Below are 15475 nucleotides of genomic sequence, written 5' to 3'. Positions count from 1 at the left end.
GATCACCGCAATTCACTCATAACAATTCTCAGCATAAACTTAAGACAAAACCACCATTTCACGTTCTCCAGACAATAAAAGTGTAATTACAAACCAAGCACAAATTATCCTTACCAAGCGATCGTGTGTATGGAGATTGTTGTAATTAGTAGATTGAGAGACGTGAGAAGAGTTTCCCAACATTCCTCCATAACCTGGCTGGTGTATTCCATTTGAGGAATTCCAAAGATCAGAAGAATTATGATTTCCTTCTAATATGGAAAATAAATTATTTATCAATTACAGAGAAAATCAAAACAGTTTCTTCACAACAATGGAAAATATATAATACAAAAATCAAGGCGTTCAATGACAACTGGAGAATAAGCAACATGGCCATAATTCTTAGCAGATTAAATCAATTTTGGATACAAGTTCATTACAGATAAATGTAGCAGATGCCAACAATAAAAAAGTTAATTTATAATTTAGTTGTTATGACCACTATATTATGAATGATTTTTTTTGGATTCAAGCAGCATTTTACATAAACAACACAACTTGGAATGCTCTTTACTGATTGCGCTCTTCACCTCCATACATTATTCTTATAGAATGCTTGATAACCAAACTTACCTTGCATAAAGAACGTACTGGCAAACATGCTGCTGGGTGGTTTCGGTGATGGGTAACTGGGAGAATCCCTGTTAAAATCATCTGAGCTAGGAGAAGGTGCGTAAACCTGAAGGCAGAAATATCAAAATTAATGTCAGATTATGTGTTTGAAACTCTTATTATTTCTATTCCAAACTTAAATATCAACAATCAAGTATCAAAATAAAATAGCCATTCTAAAAACTACCATTGAAACTGCAAACTTTGACATCCCGTGCAAGTGCTGCTGAAATCTGAAGTCTAAGATTCGATGAATGACAGGTTGCACATCTATCATTACACTTAGTGTGTGGTTCAATCACGGAGCCCAAACGTGCTTGGGTTCTTCAGAATTAGTCGGGAAATCACCTGTCTGATCACAGATCAGTCTATGCAGTCTATAACTGCATGTTACGATTTCTGTGAGGATTCATGGATTTAGAGGCAAAGAGGAAAGTAAATTATTTTATTTTCATTATTTTACTTCAACACTTTAAAAAGTTTAGATCTGTTGGTTCTTTAAATGAATTAATTTTATTTGTGGATTTTAATGAGACACTAAAACTAAGAAAGTTATTGAGAAGACAAAGCCTTGCCTGCAGTTTTACCTTTTGTCAAAGTGTCAGAATTGTTCCTGGGGTAAGGCAAGGACTGTTGGCACAATTTGGTGGATTAGTTACCGCCAGATTCAGGAGCATTTCCATTATCAGGCTACTGAATGGTCCTCTCATCAGCCAAGGGTACAGCCCTGATTTCTCAATCTTCTCATTGTGGCCCTTGCATTTATTGTAAATATGCACTCTCTCTGTTGCTGCAACACTATAATGCTGCAACACTACATTCTGCACTCTGGAATGTTTCCTCTTACACTACCTGTAGTAAACGTGTATGGCTTGATTGCACTCATGTAAAATACGATGTGACCTGATAGCACACCAAACAAAATTTCCAATATGTCTCAGTACATGCGACCAATACCAATAGTTCATTAATTGAAAGTTTGCTTCAAATTACTTAGCAAGAAGTATATTTCAGATATGAAAACGCTAGTTCGATGATTAATGAGTGCATATTCCCGTGTAAATATTTTTGTATTTTGTATTTTTAAATCTTTTCAAAAGCTGTTGTGTTGTTTTTATGAATCCCACACCAAGGGAATGGGAGTTGTACGCCCAACAAACCTTTCCTTTTAAAAAACTATGTGAACAATTTAAACTGGCTAACAGTTGAATAAGCTGAGAACTTAGCCTCCCTATCAAATCCATACTTTTGTGCATCAGCATCCTAAGGTTATGTGCTGACCAGAAAAAGAAACCATATAATAACATAGTTTTAACTTGCGTCTTAGGGAACTTTGTCATGTGAATTCCACCATTGCTGCACAAACAAACAGCATTTTATCAGCCTGATGTTTAATCTATCCACTGTTCACTGAAAACCAAAGGAAAAAGGTAGTTTGTGTTTTAATTGTGAGAAAACACTGAGAAAGTTAAAAACTTAGATATATGTTTTACATCAAGGGTCATCTCCAGTTTCCAACCACTTTTGAACAGAAAAGGAAGAGAGATTTCAACAGTGCCAAGGTATTTTTTACAAAGTCATGATCTACAGTGCCCTCCATAATGTTTGGGTGAAAGACCCATCATGTATTTATTTGCCTCTGTACTCCACAATTTGAGATTTGTAATAGAAAAAAAAAATCACATGTGGTTAAAGTGCACATTATCAGATTTTAATAACGGCCATTTTTATACATTTTGGTTTCACCATGTAGAAATTACAGCAGTGTTTATACATAGTCCCCCAATTTCAGGGCACTATAATGTTTGGGACACAGCAATGTCATGCAAATGAAAGTAGTCATGTTTAGTATTTTGGTGATTATCCTTTGCATGCAATGACTGCTTGAAGTCTGCAATTCATGGACATCACCAGTTGCTGGATGTATTCACTGGTGATGCTCTGCCAGGCCTGTAATGCAGCCATCTTTAGCTTATGCTTGTTTTGGCAGCTAGTCCCCTTCAGTTATCTCTTTAGCATATAGAAGGCATGCACAATTGGGTTCAGATCAGGTGATTGACTTGGCCACTCAAGAATTGACCATTTTTTAGCTTTGAAAAAACTCCTTTGTTGCTTTAGCAGTATGTTTGGGATCATGGTCTTGCTGTAGAATGAACTGCCGGCCAATGAGTTTTTGAGGCATTTGGTTGAACTTGAGCAAATAGGATGTGTTTAAACACTTCAGTATTCATGATGCTACTACCACCAACAGTTGTATCATCAATGAAGATAAGTGAGCCAGTAGCTTCAGCAGCCATACATGCCCAGGCCATAACACCCCCACCACCGTGTTTCACAGATGAGGTGGTATGCTTTGGATCTTGGGCAGTTCCTTCTCTCCTCCATACTTTGCTCTTGCCGTCACTCTGGTATAAGTTAATCTTCGTCTCATCTGTCCACAAGACATTTTTCCAGAACTGTGGTTGCTCTTTTAAATACTTCTTGGCAAACTGGCCATCTTATTTTTGCAGCTAACCAGTGATTTGCATCTTGCAGTGTAGCCTCTGTATTTCTGTTCATGAAGTCTTCTGCAGACAGTGGTCATTGACAAATCCACACCTGACTCCTGAAGAGTGTTTCTGATCTTCAGTCAGGTGTTTGGGGATTTTTCTTTATTATAGAGAGAATTCTTCTGTCATCAGCTGTGGAGGTCTTCCTTGGCCTGCCAGTCCCTTTGCGATTAGTAAGCTCACCAGTGCTCTGTTTCTTCTTAATGATGTTCCAAACAGTTAATTTTGATAAGCCTAAGGTTTGGTTGATGTTTCTAACAGTTGTATTATTGTTTCTCAGTCTCATAATGGCTCCTTTGACTTTCATTGGTATAACTTTCGTCCTCATGTTGATAAACAGCAATAAAAGTTTCTAAAGGTGACAGAAAGACTGGAGGAATACTAGATGATGATAGCTCTCTTAGATCTTCATTCAGGAGGCTTTCAAATGCACCTGAGCAATTACAAAGACCTGTGAAGCCATGTGTCCTAAACATTATTGTGCCCTGAAATGGGGGGGACTGTATAAACACAGCTGTAATCTCTATATGGTGAAACAAAAATGTAAACAAATCGCCTTTAATAAAATCTGACAATATGCACTTTAACCACATGTGAGTTTTTTCTATTATAAATCTCAAATTATGGAGTACAGAGGCAAACAATGAATGATGGGTCTTTGTCCCCAACATTATGGAGGGCACTGTATATATTCTTTATTTTATTGCCACATTTAACAAATAAAATGGTAATGTGTAAACATGTGGTGCAGCGGTAGAGTTTCAGGGTATACAGTGCCAGAGACCTGGGTTCAATTCCGACTACGGGTGCTATCCGTATGGAGTTTGTACATTCCCCCCTTGATCGCGTGGGTTTTCTCCGAGATCTTTGGTTTCCTCCCACACTCCAAAGACGTACAGGTTTGTAGGTTAAATAGCTTGGTATAAATTGTAAATTATCCTTAATGTGTGTCCCTAGTGTTAATGTGTGGGGATCGCTGGTCGGTGTGGACTCGATGGGCTGAAGAACCTGTTCTGGCGCTGTATCTCTAAACTAAACTAAAGCATTGTTGAAACGTTTTATACATATTAAGTAATCTTGGCTCTAAATAAGCATTCTATTTTGTAAGCAGCATCTGTTCTTTTTCCTATACTCTTGCCTGTCAAAAATATGCATACCTCTCAAATATGCAAACAGCCTCAATTCTAGGATCAAAGGCTTTGTGCACCGAACCTTATTGATGTGGTCTCAATAATTTAATCAACTCCAGATGGAGAATCAATAGTCAGCCAATCCACAGAAGGACCGAGTTCCTCCAAGTTATAATCAGAACAGATCACAAATGAGAAACAGATCGAGTCATCCAAGCTCCTCCAAATCATTTGCCAATTAAACGTTTAACAAGCTACTCACAAGTTTCATCCCACTATCACTACACAGAGCATGAAACTAAACAACAGAGCTTAGAAATATTGCTTAATTACAATTACAGATAAACACCGTTTTGATGGCTCAAGAAGTGTATCTGGTCACAGAAACCAGAACATCCCATGAATAATGCCCAACCAGTGATGAAAAGATTATGTCATTGGCACTCAACAGCTAGGTTTACACCTTAACAGAAAGATACTAGACAGCATCCTGTGCCTTTGTAAAGACACCCGCCATAGAAATTCAATACTTTCAAGAAAAGCTGGCCAAGAAACCTAAACAACACTTTTCAGCAAATGCCACTCAATAAGTGATTGATCAGCAACAAAATTATACAGACACCCATTATGAAACAAGAGAGCAATCCTCAAACCCTTTTCATAGAGTTAATCTTTAATTCATGCATTTACAAACTGGAAACAGATTGAACAGATGAGCATGTCATTCTTTGAATATACATAATTTTCAGCAGTATAGATCAGACCAGTATTGCACCTGATCCTATTCCTTGTTCTTTTGATATGCTGGTAGAAATGAACATAATTTTCATGCTGAATCATCAATAAAGCATTTTGGTGGACAATATGCCTGCCTGGCAGAAAGTGAAGCTCAATAGAATCTTAGAAGAATCCACAGGAGTTAAAGCAAAAAGCTAATAAAACTCATCTTAACTGACACAGCCCTCGTTAATGATTTCTGCCGAAAAAAAGTGTTTTTCTAAAAGCAGAAATGCCCTTCGTTTACGACAAATAACACTCTTAAATCCACAGGATAAAACTGAACTGCAAAAGCAGACCTCCCATTTTAAAGGGAGATTAAAGTTCAAAATATCTTTTATTTTTAAACACGTTAACCGAAGTGTCACAACTGTAGTGGCTTAATTGAACATACTTTAATGAACCCATAGCTTAGTGAACAGTTGTAGTTATGGCAAACAGTAGTTCAAATATGATGTAATTTACAGCAGGGAGTGACCCTCAAATAACAAAGGCTCTTTAACCCAAATCTCTTGAAAACAAATCAGAAAGGTCATTTATTATTTGAATCTCATGGCATCTGCTTTGACCTCATCTCAATAACATATGCTGAAATGTAAGCAGAATCTAATCCACAAGCAAAATGGCTTGCACTTTAATAAAACCTCTAAATACCAGACTACAAATTACCCAAGTCCCATGGTAAGAAGTTTTTATTCAATACAAATGTGTAATTATTAAAATCATACAATTGGCCTCTTACAGATTTTAAAATGAAGATGGGGTGAGATCAGCGTAATCAATTGAATGATAGATCACACAATGCAAAGGAATAAATTAGTACCTCGATTATATGTCTACAACATAACAGGAAAGAAAATATTTTGATACGGCATTCAAGCCATTGCTCACGTTTGAAAAAGCATAATATGCCTACTGCAGCATAAGCCACAAATATCATAAACCTACTGAGAAGCGAAAGAGGATAAACAATGATTTCAGGTTCTTACATTTTATGAACTCCCACTTTTTCTGATCAGCAGAAGAGCATGGATCATGGATGACTGAAAAGTCTCTTGCTCAATAATCCAGTCATATAGTGTGATGCAAAATGATTTACATCCAAAATTGTGATTGTGTGCAACTTTTATGGAAACAGGTTCCCATGCATACGCTGCCCACAGCCTCCATGATAAAAGTTGCAGGCTTGGGAGATGCATTCAGTGTCACTCGGACAATAATTGCAGTGTATTTTAATGGAGGGAATCCATCTGTAAGGGAGAGTTTTTGCTGCTCAAAAAGACTTTTTCCTGAATGGAATTGAGCCTCAAATGTTATTGGTAATGTGCTCAGCCAGGAATATGCAGAGCATTCCATCATGTTCCCAACTTTGTCATATAAGGAAAAGGGTGAGGTATTATAAATCAAGTGATTATATTTTAGATATCCAGCCTCTGCCCTTATAGCAACTTGTAAGAATGGTTCAGTTAATCATCGAGCCAACAGTGAATGCTGCATCCCTATCACCATGAGTATTGATGGTGGGACTCAACCATGGTAAAACCACCGAATATCAATCGATTCATGGATATTAACATCTCAGTACATCTTAACAAGATTTTAAGTATCACGAACAAACGTGAGATAGTGTGAACGAGAGGTTTCATATGAATAATATCTGTGCTGGTGCATTCCAATATCAATCCAAAACTTATTCCATGTACTAATTTCTTGCCCTGTATCTTGCATATTTTAAATATTTATCTCCACTAATAAAAACTTTAAAATATATTCTTAAAATAATTCAATAATCAAGTAATTACATCCTATTTTATATTAACTTCCATATTTTCTTACAACATAGGTGGCCATTCAGCCCATTAAGGACATGCTGACACAGGGAACTCTCCCATTCCCGCAATAATTTTTCATGTAATGTATTCTCTCCACATTCCCATCAATTCTATCACCCTTCTATACACCAGGGGCAATATACATTGGCCAATTAAACTGCCAACTCAAATCTGTGATATGTGGTAGGAAATTGGAGCACCAGAAGAAAATCAACGTGGTTACAGGGAGCACATCAAACTGACCAAACCAGGGTTCAATCCTAATCACTGCGGCTGAGTCAGCAGCTTCCCAAACTTTACTAATCAATAAAGAAACATAATTTTAGAATACATATTAGCTTGGAATATAACTGTGTGTAATCATGCAGTAAGTTTAAGCATTTAAATCATATTGATTTGAACCAAAGATTGATTAGGCAAAAGGTTTTCTCCAAACAAGAGAACAATACACCCTAAAATGAGATCCTTGTTGCATTTAGATGGGATAATTATAGTTTAGGAGTGGTAAATATTCTAATTAGATTTTCTTCAAATCTGTACCTCCATATGGCAACCCCAATATGCTAGATTCACACCACTACATCATAGCTCTTTGTATAAGCACTAGGTGATCCATCATCTTGTACTGCTATGACCCCAGTGTTTACTGCATGGTAGCAATTTCACTCAAATACAAAGTCAATTATCTCCTACTTTGTAAATGTCATGGCGGTGGGTCATTATCATTTACTTAAAAACCTGAATGAAATGCAGAACAGAGCCTGGATGGCATTCAGGTGACCCGACTTAAAACTCTGCACCCTATTCCAGTGTTGACCATCACATAAACGAACTCAGTTAATTTCTTGCTTTTTACTCAAGTAAAAATAAAAACCATGATGCAACAAGACTTTAGACAGAGCGAAGGAAAAGAACATCTAATAAGCACCCTCTGTAAATGGCATTTCTGGAGATATCCATTGCCCAACAGATTCAATTTTCTCAACTAAAGAAAAATAGCGCAGGCAAATTATAAAAGTTATTTTATAAAGAAATTAGGGAAAACCAAAAATGTCACCAATTATTGGAGTGATGTCACTGGATCAATTGCTTATCAAATGCAATTACAATCAAGTCCCTGCCAATTGAAATATAATCTCAGCGCTTTCTCTTAAAGCCAGAATAAAAGTCAGTTATCGTAACTGAAGTAATCAACACTAAACATCTGACCAAAAAAAAAATCATATTCAAATAGATTAATTTGTTTCTCCAATATCCAAATAATACCATAACTGAATGTGATGCATTTGATTTTCTAAAATCTGCAAATATTACAAGCAAGCAACATTTCTGGCATTTTAAAACCACGATTACCGATTACTAAACTTCAAATCGTAAACCCAATTCTGCAAGTTTATCCCAGTTTCAGAAAGTTATTTCCCATGCTTATTGGTGCCATATTTCATAAAAACAAAGAATATTGCAGGCTCGTTCTTGGGTCAACCACATATAATGAATTATTTGGAATTCACATAGGACTTCAGTGCACTACAGTCCACACATGTCTCTGGCATAATTTATTATCTATTTACTCACTGTGCTAGCTCATAAAGCTAACCTTTGACCTACTGCAGGCACATGCTATCAATTTTCTCTGGATGCCCCTCAATATCCAATCCTACTATCCTTTAATAAACTGGAAATACTTAAAAGATCAAAGCTGTGCTTGACTGCTTCAAGAACAAAGAGCATATTCTAATGGAGTAATAACACAAAACACAAAATTACATTAACTTTTCAAGACTACTCACAAGCCCCAAGAACGCAGATCACATAAGAACAGCTGCAATTAAACATGACAGGCAACATTTTTTTTAAACTACAACTTCCCACAATTGCAAAAGCCAAGTCCTGCGAAGCAGTCTTGCACAGGGTTTATTAAATCTATTTCAGTTCTCCACATATTTGGTAAAGAATGCTTTCAATTTATGGAAAATGTAGGCACAGTTATGTTTAAGATCGGTCCCAAACATTAAAATCAGATTTTTAAGGTTACCAACACAAGATCCTGAAATTGTTCATAATACTTTTTGTTTTCTCATTCACTTGATCCACAATAACAATGTTCTTGGGGGAATAAGTCTGATTGGTCACTTCCTACTTTACACAATGCATCGTTCTGCAGAATAACATGCAAAACTGTGTGCAAAGTCCCAAGTTTCAAAGAGAATTTCAATGACGTGGCTGAAAATTAGATTTAACTCCCTGTAGGGTCAAGAATGCTCTTTGATTAGAAGCAGATGGAACAATATGAAAGCCAGCTCCTGGACCTCATCTTTAAACAGGAAATTCAGAGCTAACCAACTGGCTGTTTCCTAATTGTTCCCAGAGATTCATATTGTTTCTAAATGAATACATCTTTTGTGTTACAATGTCCTTAAGCTTTCATTCATGTTCAAAATACAAGCACAGATTAAAATGACAATCACAAACTCAGAGTATTTCATATTGAAATCTTCTGTGATCACAACTGTTAATGACAATTTGTGCAGAGATACTTTAATGCAACTTTCATAACAGCTTAAAATCTCAATATATAAAACCACATGGAATCTTACTTTAAATAACCATCTATTAAAAACTTCAACAAAACTAATTAGAATAATATCTGAGCAGTTATAATTTATAACTGATCACTGGTCTGCATTATTATCTATTGATCCACTAATTATGTTATCAGATTACAACAGAAATGTTGCATAAAAGAAAGTCAGTCTTACCGTTTTCCTATTGTAGTAATACATAAGTGAATTACTACCCATACCAGGCACTGTATAAGCACAATACATGTTGCTCGCTAAAATCTAGCGTGGAGAGATCAGCAACTGTGCACTTCACTGTGCGACACATTCAACTACTCAATTTCAGGCAGACTAATTCCTTAATCTTTCCACACATGGATCTACTCAGAGGGAACTTATGCAAAGTAGGCTGAACCATTCAACGCAAGAGCTGGGGAGGGAAGTTGAGCTTTATTGGCTACATTCCGCATTCAGCACTTGACGCAGTCACAGCAAACATAACCAGAGCAACGTTCAAATACAGCTGGATAGGACCAGGGAAAGTGTGATCTCCAGAAAATGTAATCGATTACTATATTTTGAAATCTTTAGTTTGTTCATTAACTTCAATTAATGCAAAAGAGACAAAAATATTGAAAGTTAAATCTAAATTTAATGCTTACTTTAGCTAAAAAAAAAAAATGACTGGAAATTCTTTGATGCACCACCAGTAAATATGCGCGCACACACACACACACACAGTGAACAAAATATTTCACATGGGAGAAAAACAATTGACTACTATAAATCTATGAAGCACAGAAACAGGAAACAACTCAAATAAAGCTATATTCTTTACCCTCATTATAACATGGATCCCAAGAGTCTAGCATTTAGTTATTGACAATGAGGTTCATGCTATGGTGAAAGTCTGGTTGCTTTACATTAAGACATAAAGTTGCATCACAATCATATGTAGGCCAGCAAGTGTGTTAAAAATCTACAGATAGAAAGCAGCCTAGCTTAATTTCTGTTGCAACTCTCTCTATTTCAGGGTAGCTGGGTCAAAACAAAATTACATGGATGTTTCCTTTAACAAAAGGAGGAAAATGCACCCTCACAGGAAAAAGCAAATTCATTAACACACACGGAGTCTGCCCTACAGTTAGAAAAGCTCAGCAGCAGCTGCAGAAGGACAATATATACGTCAGGCTAATAAAAAGCAAGACAGAATGACGTACAACTTCCTCCTGAGACTATGAGGGCCTATTTTGGTCCTGTGAGGCCAGTGGAAAAGCTTTGATTTACAATTAACAATTCCATTCACTGAATCTCCTTACGAATGTTTTGTCTTTTCTGGAAGCGTGATTATGTTACAAAGAGCTTTCAATCTCCCAGTCCCTCTTGACGTCAGTATTCCATGAGATAAAATCTTTATATCTAAATACTACATTTTGATGTTTATAGGAAAAAATAGCATCTTAATAGATTGCAAAGTTGTGTACTTCCATCAAGTATTTAAATTGTCTTACTATAGTCATAGGGTCTTGCAGCACAGAAACAGGCCCTTCGGTCCAACTGATTTATGCTGACCACGATGCCAATCTATGCTCATCTCACACACACACACATTTGACCCAAATCCCTCTAAACTTATCATATCCATGCACCGGTCCAAATATCTTTTAAATGTTGTTATTGTACCAGCCTCAATCACTTCATTTGACAGCCTGTTCCATATATGTGCCACCCTCAGTGGGTGGCACATATATAAAACTCCACATACATAAGTGTCCCTTCAGGTTCCTATTAATACTTTCCCTCTTCATCTTAAATTTACGCATTATAGTCCTTGATTCTCCAACCCCAGAAAAAATTGTGCATTGATCTTATCTATGCTCCTCATGATTTTATACACCTCTATAAGATCACACCTTACTCTCCTTGTCTCCAGGCAACAAAGACCTAGCCTGCCCAACCTCTCCTGAAAAGCCAGGTCCTTGAACCCTGGCAACTTCCTCTTAAATCATTTTTGCACTCTCCAACTTAATGGCATCTTTCCTATAGAAGTTTGTGAAAAAATGAAGACAAACTCCAGGTGCGGCCACACCAACATGTTTACAACTGCAACATAAAGTGCCAACTTTGTTTCTCAATGCCTTTACTGATGAAAGCCAGCGTGCCAAAAGCCTTCTTCATTTTCAACCTGCGATATCACTTTTGGGGAACTATGTTGCTGCATTTCGAGGTCCCTCTCCTCTACAACCCTTGAGGGCACTATGATTAATTGAGGAAGTTCTTCCCTGATCTGACTTACCAAAATATCGCACCTCGCACTTATCTGAATTAAACTCTGTTTGCCATTCCTCAGCCCATTACCCAGATGATCAAGATCCCGCTATAATTCTCAATAACCTACTTCGTTGTCTGTGATACTATCTTATTTCAGTATCATCTGCGAACTTACTAACTATGCCTTCTACATGCTCATCCTAATCATTGATATAAATGACAGATATGGGCCTAGCTCCAACTCAAGGCACACCACGAGTCAAGGGCCTGCAGTCTGGAACTCACCCTTTTTTCATCATGGTTTGCTTTCTACGGTCAAGCCAATTAAGCATCAAACTAGCTAGTTTTAACTGGATCCAATGCAATCAAACCTTCCAGAACTGCCAACCATGCAGAACATTAACAAAGACCTTGTTGAATGAAGTCCATAGAGACTGTGGCGACACTGCTGCATTTATCACCCTTCTCCGTTACTTCTAAAAACTCATATTAGTGGAGAATTAATCAACCATGCACAAAACCATCCCTAATCAACCACTTTCCAAATGCATGTATATATTATCAGAATTATTTCCAGTACAGATCTTAGGCCTATTAGTCTATAATTCCCAGGTTTTTCTTTGTTGCCCTTCTTAAATAGAGGCACAACATTAGCCACCATCCAAACTTCTCCTTTCGCTTCCCAAAGTGTTCTTCCACAGTACATATCTGATCGGGCCCATCTACCTTCATGTTTAAATGTTGTTATTGTACCAGCCTCAATCACTTCATTTGACAGCCTGTTCCATATATGTGCCACCCTCTCTGGAAAAAAAGTGTCCCTTCAAGTTCCTATTAATAGTTTCCCCTTTCATCTTAAATCTATGCATTATAGTCCTCGATTCTCCAACCCTGGAGAAAACCGGGCCCATCTACCTTCATATCGGTTTGCGCATTCATCACCTCGACTGTAATACAGACCATCCTCAAGACATTGCCATTAACTTTCCCAAGCACCCCAGCCTTCATGTTTGCCTTCACTGTTTCATTATGAATATAAAAACTCAACAGAACTAAAAATAGCAGTATTACTTCTCAGAATATTCAAGCATATTTATTGGTTTATGCAGAAACTATTTCATTGAACAAAATCTCTTTAATCAACAACTGCATCTTATTGGCATCTCTGCATGGTTAATCCTACATTCTATTTGGCAAATAAGGCAGCAGGACATAACTTTGATTTCAAAACTTTATTACAGCCGACACGGGATTAACAAGGATGATACAAAATAATGTGGACTGTCATCCATGACATCATACTGGCTAGGAATATATATCTGTCATGCGCAAATGTGCTGGATAAATTACACCTTTGAAAGCAGGGATGTGATTTATAGCTCAGTCAAGCAATCATGAATTGCTATGTGATGGCAAGCTTCATAGAATATTCACAATAAAGGTGACCAACAGCCCACAACATCCATGTCATTCACCCCAATGAAAATAAAAACTAACTATGTGGAGTGTTTAAGAAGGAACTGCAGATGCTGGAAAATCAAAGGTACACAAAAAAGCTGGAGAAACTCAGCGGGTGCAGCAGCAACTATGGAGCGAAGGAAAAAGGCAACGTTTCGGGTCGAAACGTTGCCTTTTTCCTTCGCTCCATAGATGCTGCTGCACCGGCTGAGTTTCTCCAGCTTTTTTGTGTACTAACTATGTGGACTTTTGTTCTGTGGAATCGTTCAATGAATTGAAAGAATTGCCAAAGTAGTGTAGAAAAATGCGATTCATCTGAGATGGATTCAAAGGTGAAAATTTCAGATATTTCAGTTTTTTTGAAAAGATAAATATCTTTATAAACATAATCAAATATTCCGTACCCCTTTCATATGCTGAGATCATTCATCCCAACCGATGCCATTTCTACTTCAATTTTAGCACAATGATACCTGCATCAAATTTGAGGATAACATTATTTTGATTCATGCTGACCAAAATACAGTTATGATAAAATATTCATATTTATCATTTGGTGTACATTAAATTCTAAACTAAGTCAGAGGTAAGAACGTAAATTATTGAAATCTATTGCGTACCATACTAAAATAAGTGGCACACAATATCAAGTGTAAACAAGAACTATAAAGTATTGGCTCAGCCTTAATTTATTTCCAACAGAACCATAGGGATTAACTCCCTGCCCCACCCCTCAATCCAGTAGATGGAATTCTATGATCTAGCCTAAAGGCAATTAAGCACTAAGAATAATATTACAACATTATGCCTACTATTTCATTATGTAAACATTTATGCAGCAACAAAGCTGTATTACAGATCATATACATTCTATAATGTTCTTATTTATAGAGTGGACACTTGATAAAACTGAAACGTAATTCACTACAGCAGTTCATTTTTCTTTAACCATTGCAAAAAAAGTTTTTTTTTTTAGAAATCCTTCCTTTTTATTTCAAATTCTTCAAATTTAGTTGATTTCAAAATTCTCAATATTAATTATAAATAATAATTAACATCACAACAATGGTAACATTCAGGGAATGAACTGAAAAAAGAGAAAGGATTGCAGCAATGGTTTGTTATTCAATCCCACATTTAAAAACAATACCTGTACTGGATAACATGTGAAATTCAGGTGCAGTGAATTAAATCCATTTGATGCAGAGCTATCATTACAACATTCAAATGTGAGTAACTTTTAAAGCTATTGAAGCGAGATTAAATTAATTTTATTAAAATTAAAGAAAGCAAAAAAAAGACACACAGGCTAACCAAATATCCACTGCCACCTAGTGTTGCTGTATTATAAAACAATTGCATAATATTCAAGTCAGTGAGGACAATGCTGATGGATATTAAGTAACAGAAATGTTCACCAATTCAGCTACAAAGTAATCAGATTACCAATCTAACTTGCAACTCAATTTCACAAAAATAGTTATGTGCAATTAGCATTAAATATGCATATTAATATCTTAAGAGAATAGTAACCCTTGTTTGAGACTGGAATGTTTAAATTTTCCACAACACACAGTAATGTGTTTTAATATTACTATTTTGGCTAATCAAAATCACAACTTCACAACAAGACAATGAGACCTGGCCAGACTATCCACAATCAGTAGAGGGGATGGGGTTGAGGTTGAGATTGAGAGGGATGTAGGCGGCACCTGAAGATTATGTGGAAGGAGTGAATTGGGAAATGCAGTAGAGGTCGGGGGAATGGTGGAACTGTGCCCAGGAGAGGGGAAGGTGAGAGTTGGGGGATGAGAGAGGACGATAGGATTGCACAGTCGGGAAGGAAGTAATTGTGCAGGAGATTGTGGAAGGGTAGCGGTAAGGAAGGGAAATAGAATGTGCTGGAGGTATATAAGCTGCCCTACTTAACAGCCAACCTTAAAAATTGACCCGTTCTTTGTGTATCCGTTTCCCACCTTGCAGAGTATTTGAACCATTTTCAGTTTTAGTGCTTTGGAACACAAGTGGTATGCATGTTATATAGAGATTAAAATCTGCACTCTGCAATTTTAATCTGACAATAATATCCAGGTTGTCCCAAAGGATAAACAAAAGCTCAATGAAATCAGCATATTTAATACAACCAAACAGAAATTTAACTCATTACAGGATGTTTCTGTTACATGGCTTAATAAAATAACACAACCCTTCAATGGGACACACTATTCCAACTATATTGTTAA

At 36.7% G+C, this 15475-nt stretch overlaps 1 protein-coding gene across 26 annotated transcripts in view; it reads right to left on the bottom strand.

Annotated features, from left to right (window-relative positions):
* Positions 1 to 15475, bottom strand: part of tcf12 (transcription factor 12) — a 151690-nt gene that overhangs the window by 47929 nt on the left and 88286 nt on the right. For 21 of the 26 annotated variants that reach the window (XM_033050557.1, XM_033050558.1, XM_033050564.1 and 18 more), the window contains 2 exons: positions 616 to 721; positions 115 to 251 (listed from right to left, as the gene is read on the bottom strand). The exons of 2 other annotated variants lie outside the window; for them this stretch is intronic. In XM_033050557.1, coding sequence (XP_032906448.1) covers positions 115 to 251; positions 616 to 721 — 243 coding nt within the window. Of the gene's footprint in view, positions 1 to 114; positions 252 to 615; positions 722 to 9701; positions 9868 to 13636; positions 13659 to 15475 lie in introns of those variants that run through there. 3 more of the 26 variants (XM_033050578.1, XM_033050575.1, XM_033050581.1) reach the window with 3 other exon arrangements.

Source organism: Amblyraja radiata, chromosome 34, assembly GCF_010909765.2.
Source record: "Amblyraja radiata isolate CabotCenter1 chromosome 34, sAmbRad1.1.pri, whole genome shotgun sequence".
Lineage (NCBI taxonomy): Eukaryota > Metazoa > Chordata > Chondrichthyes > Rajiformes > Rajidae > Amblyraja > Amblyraja radiata.
This window is presented reverse-complemented; position numbering and strand designations above follow the sequence as displayed.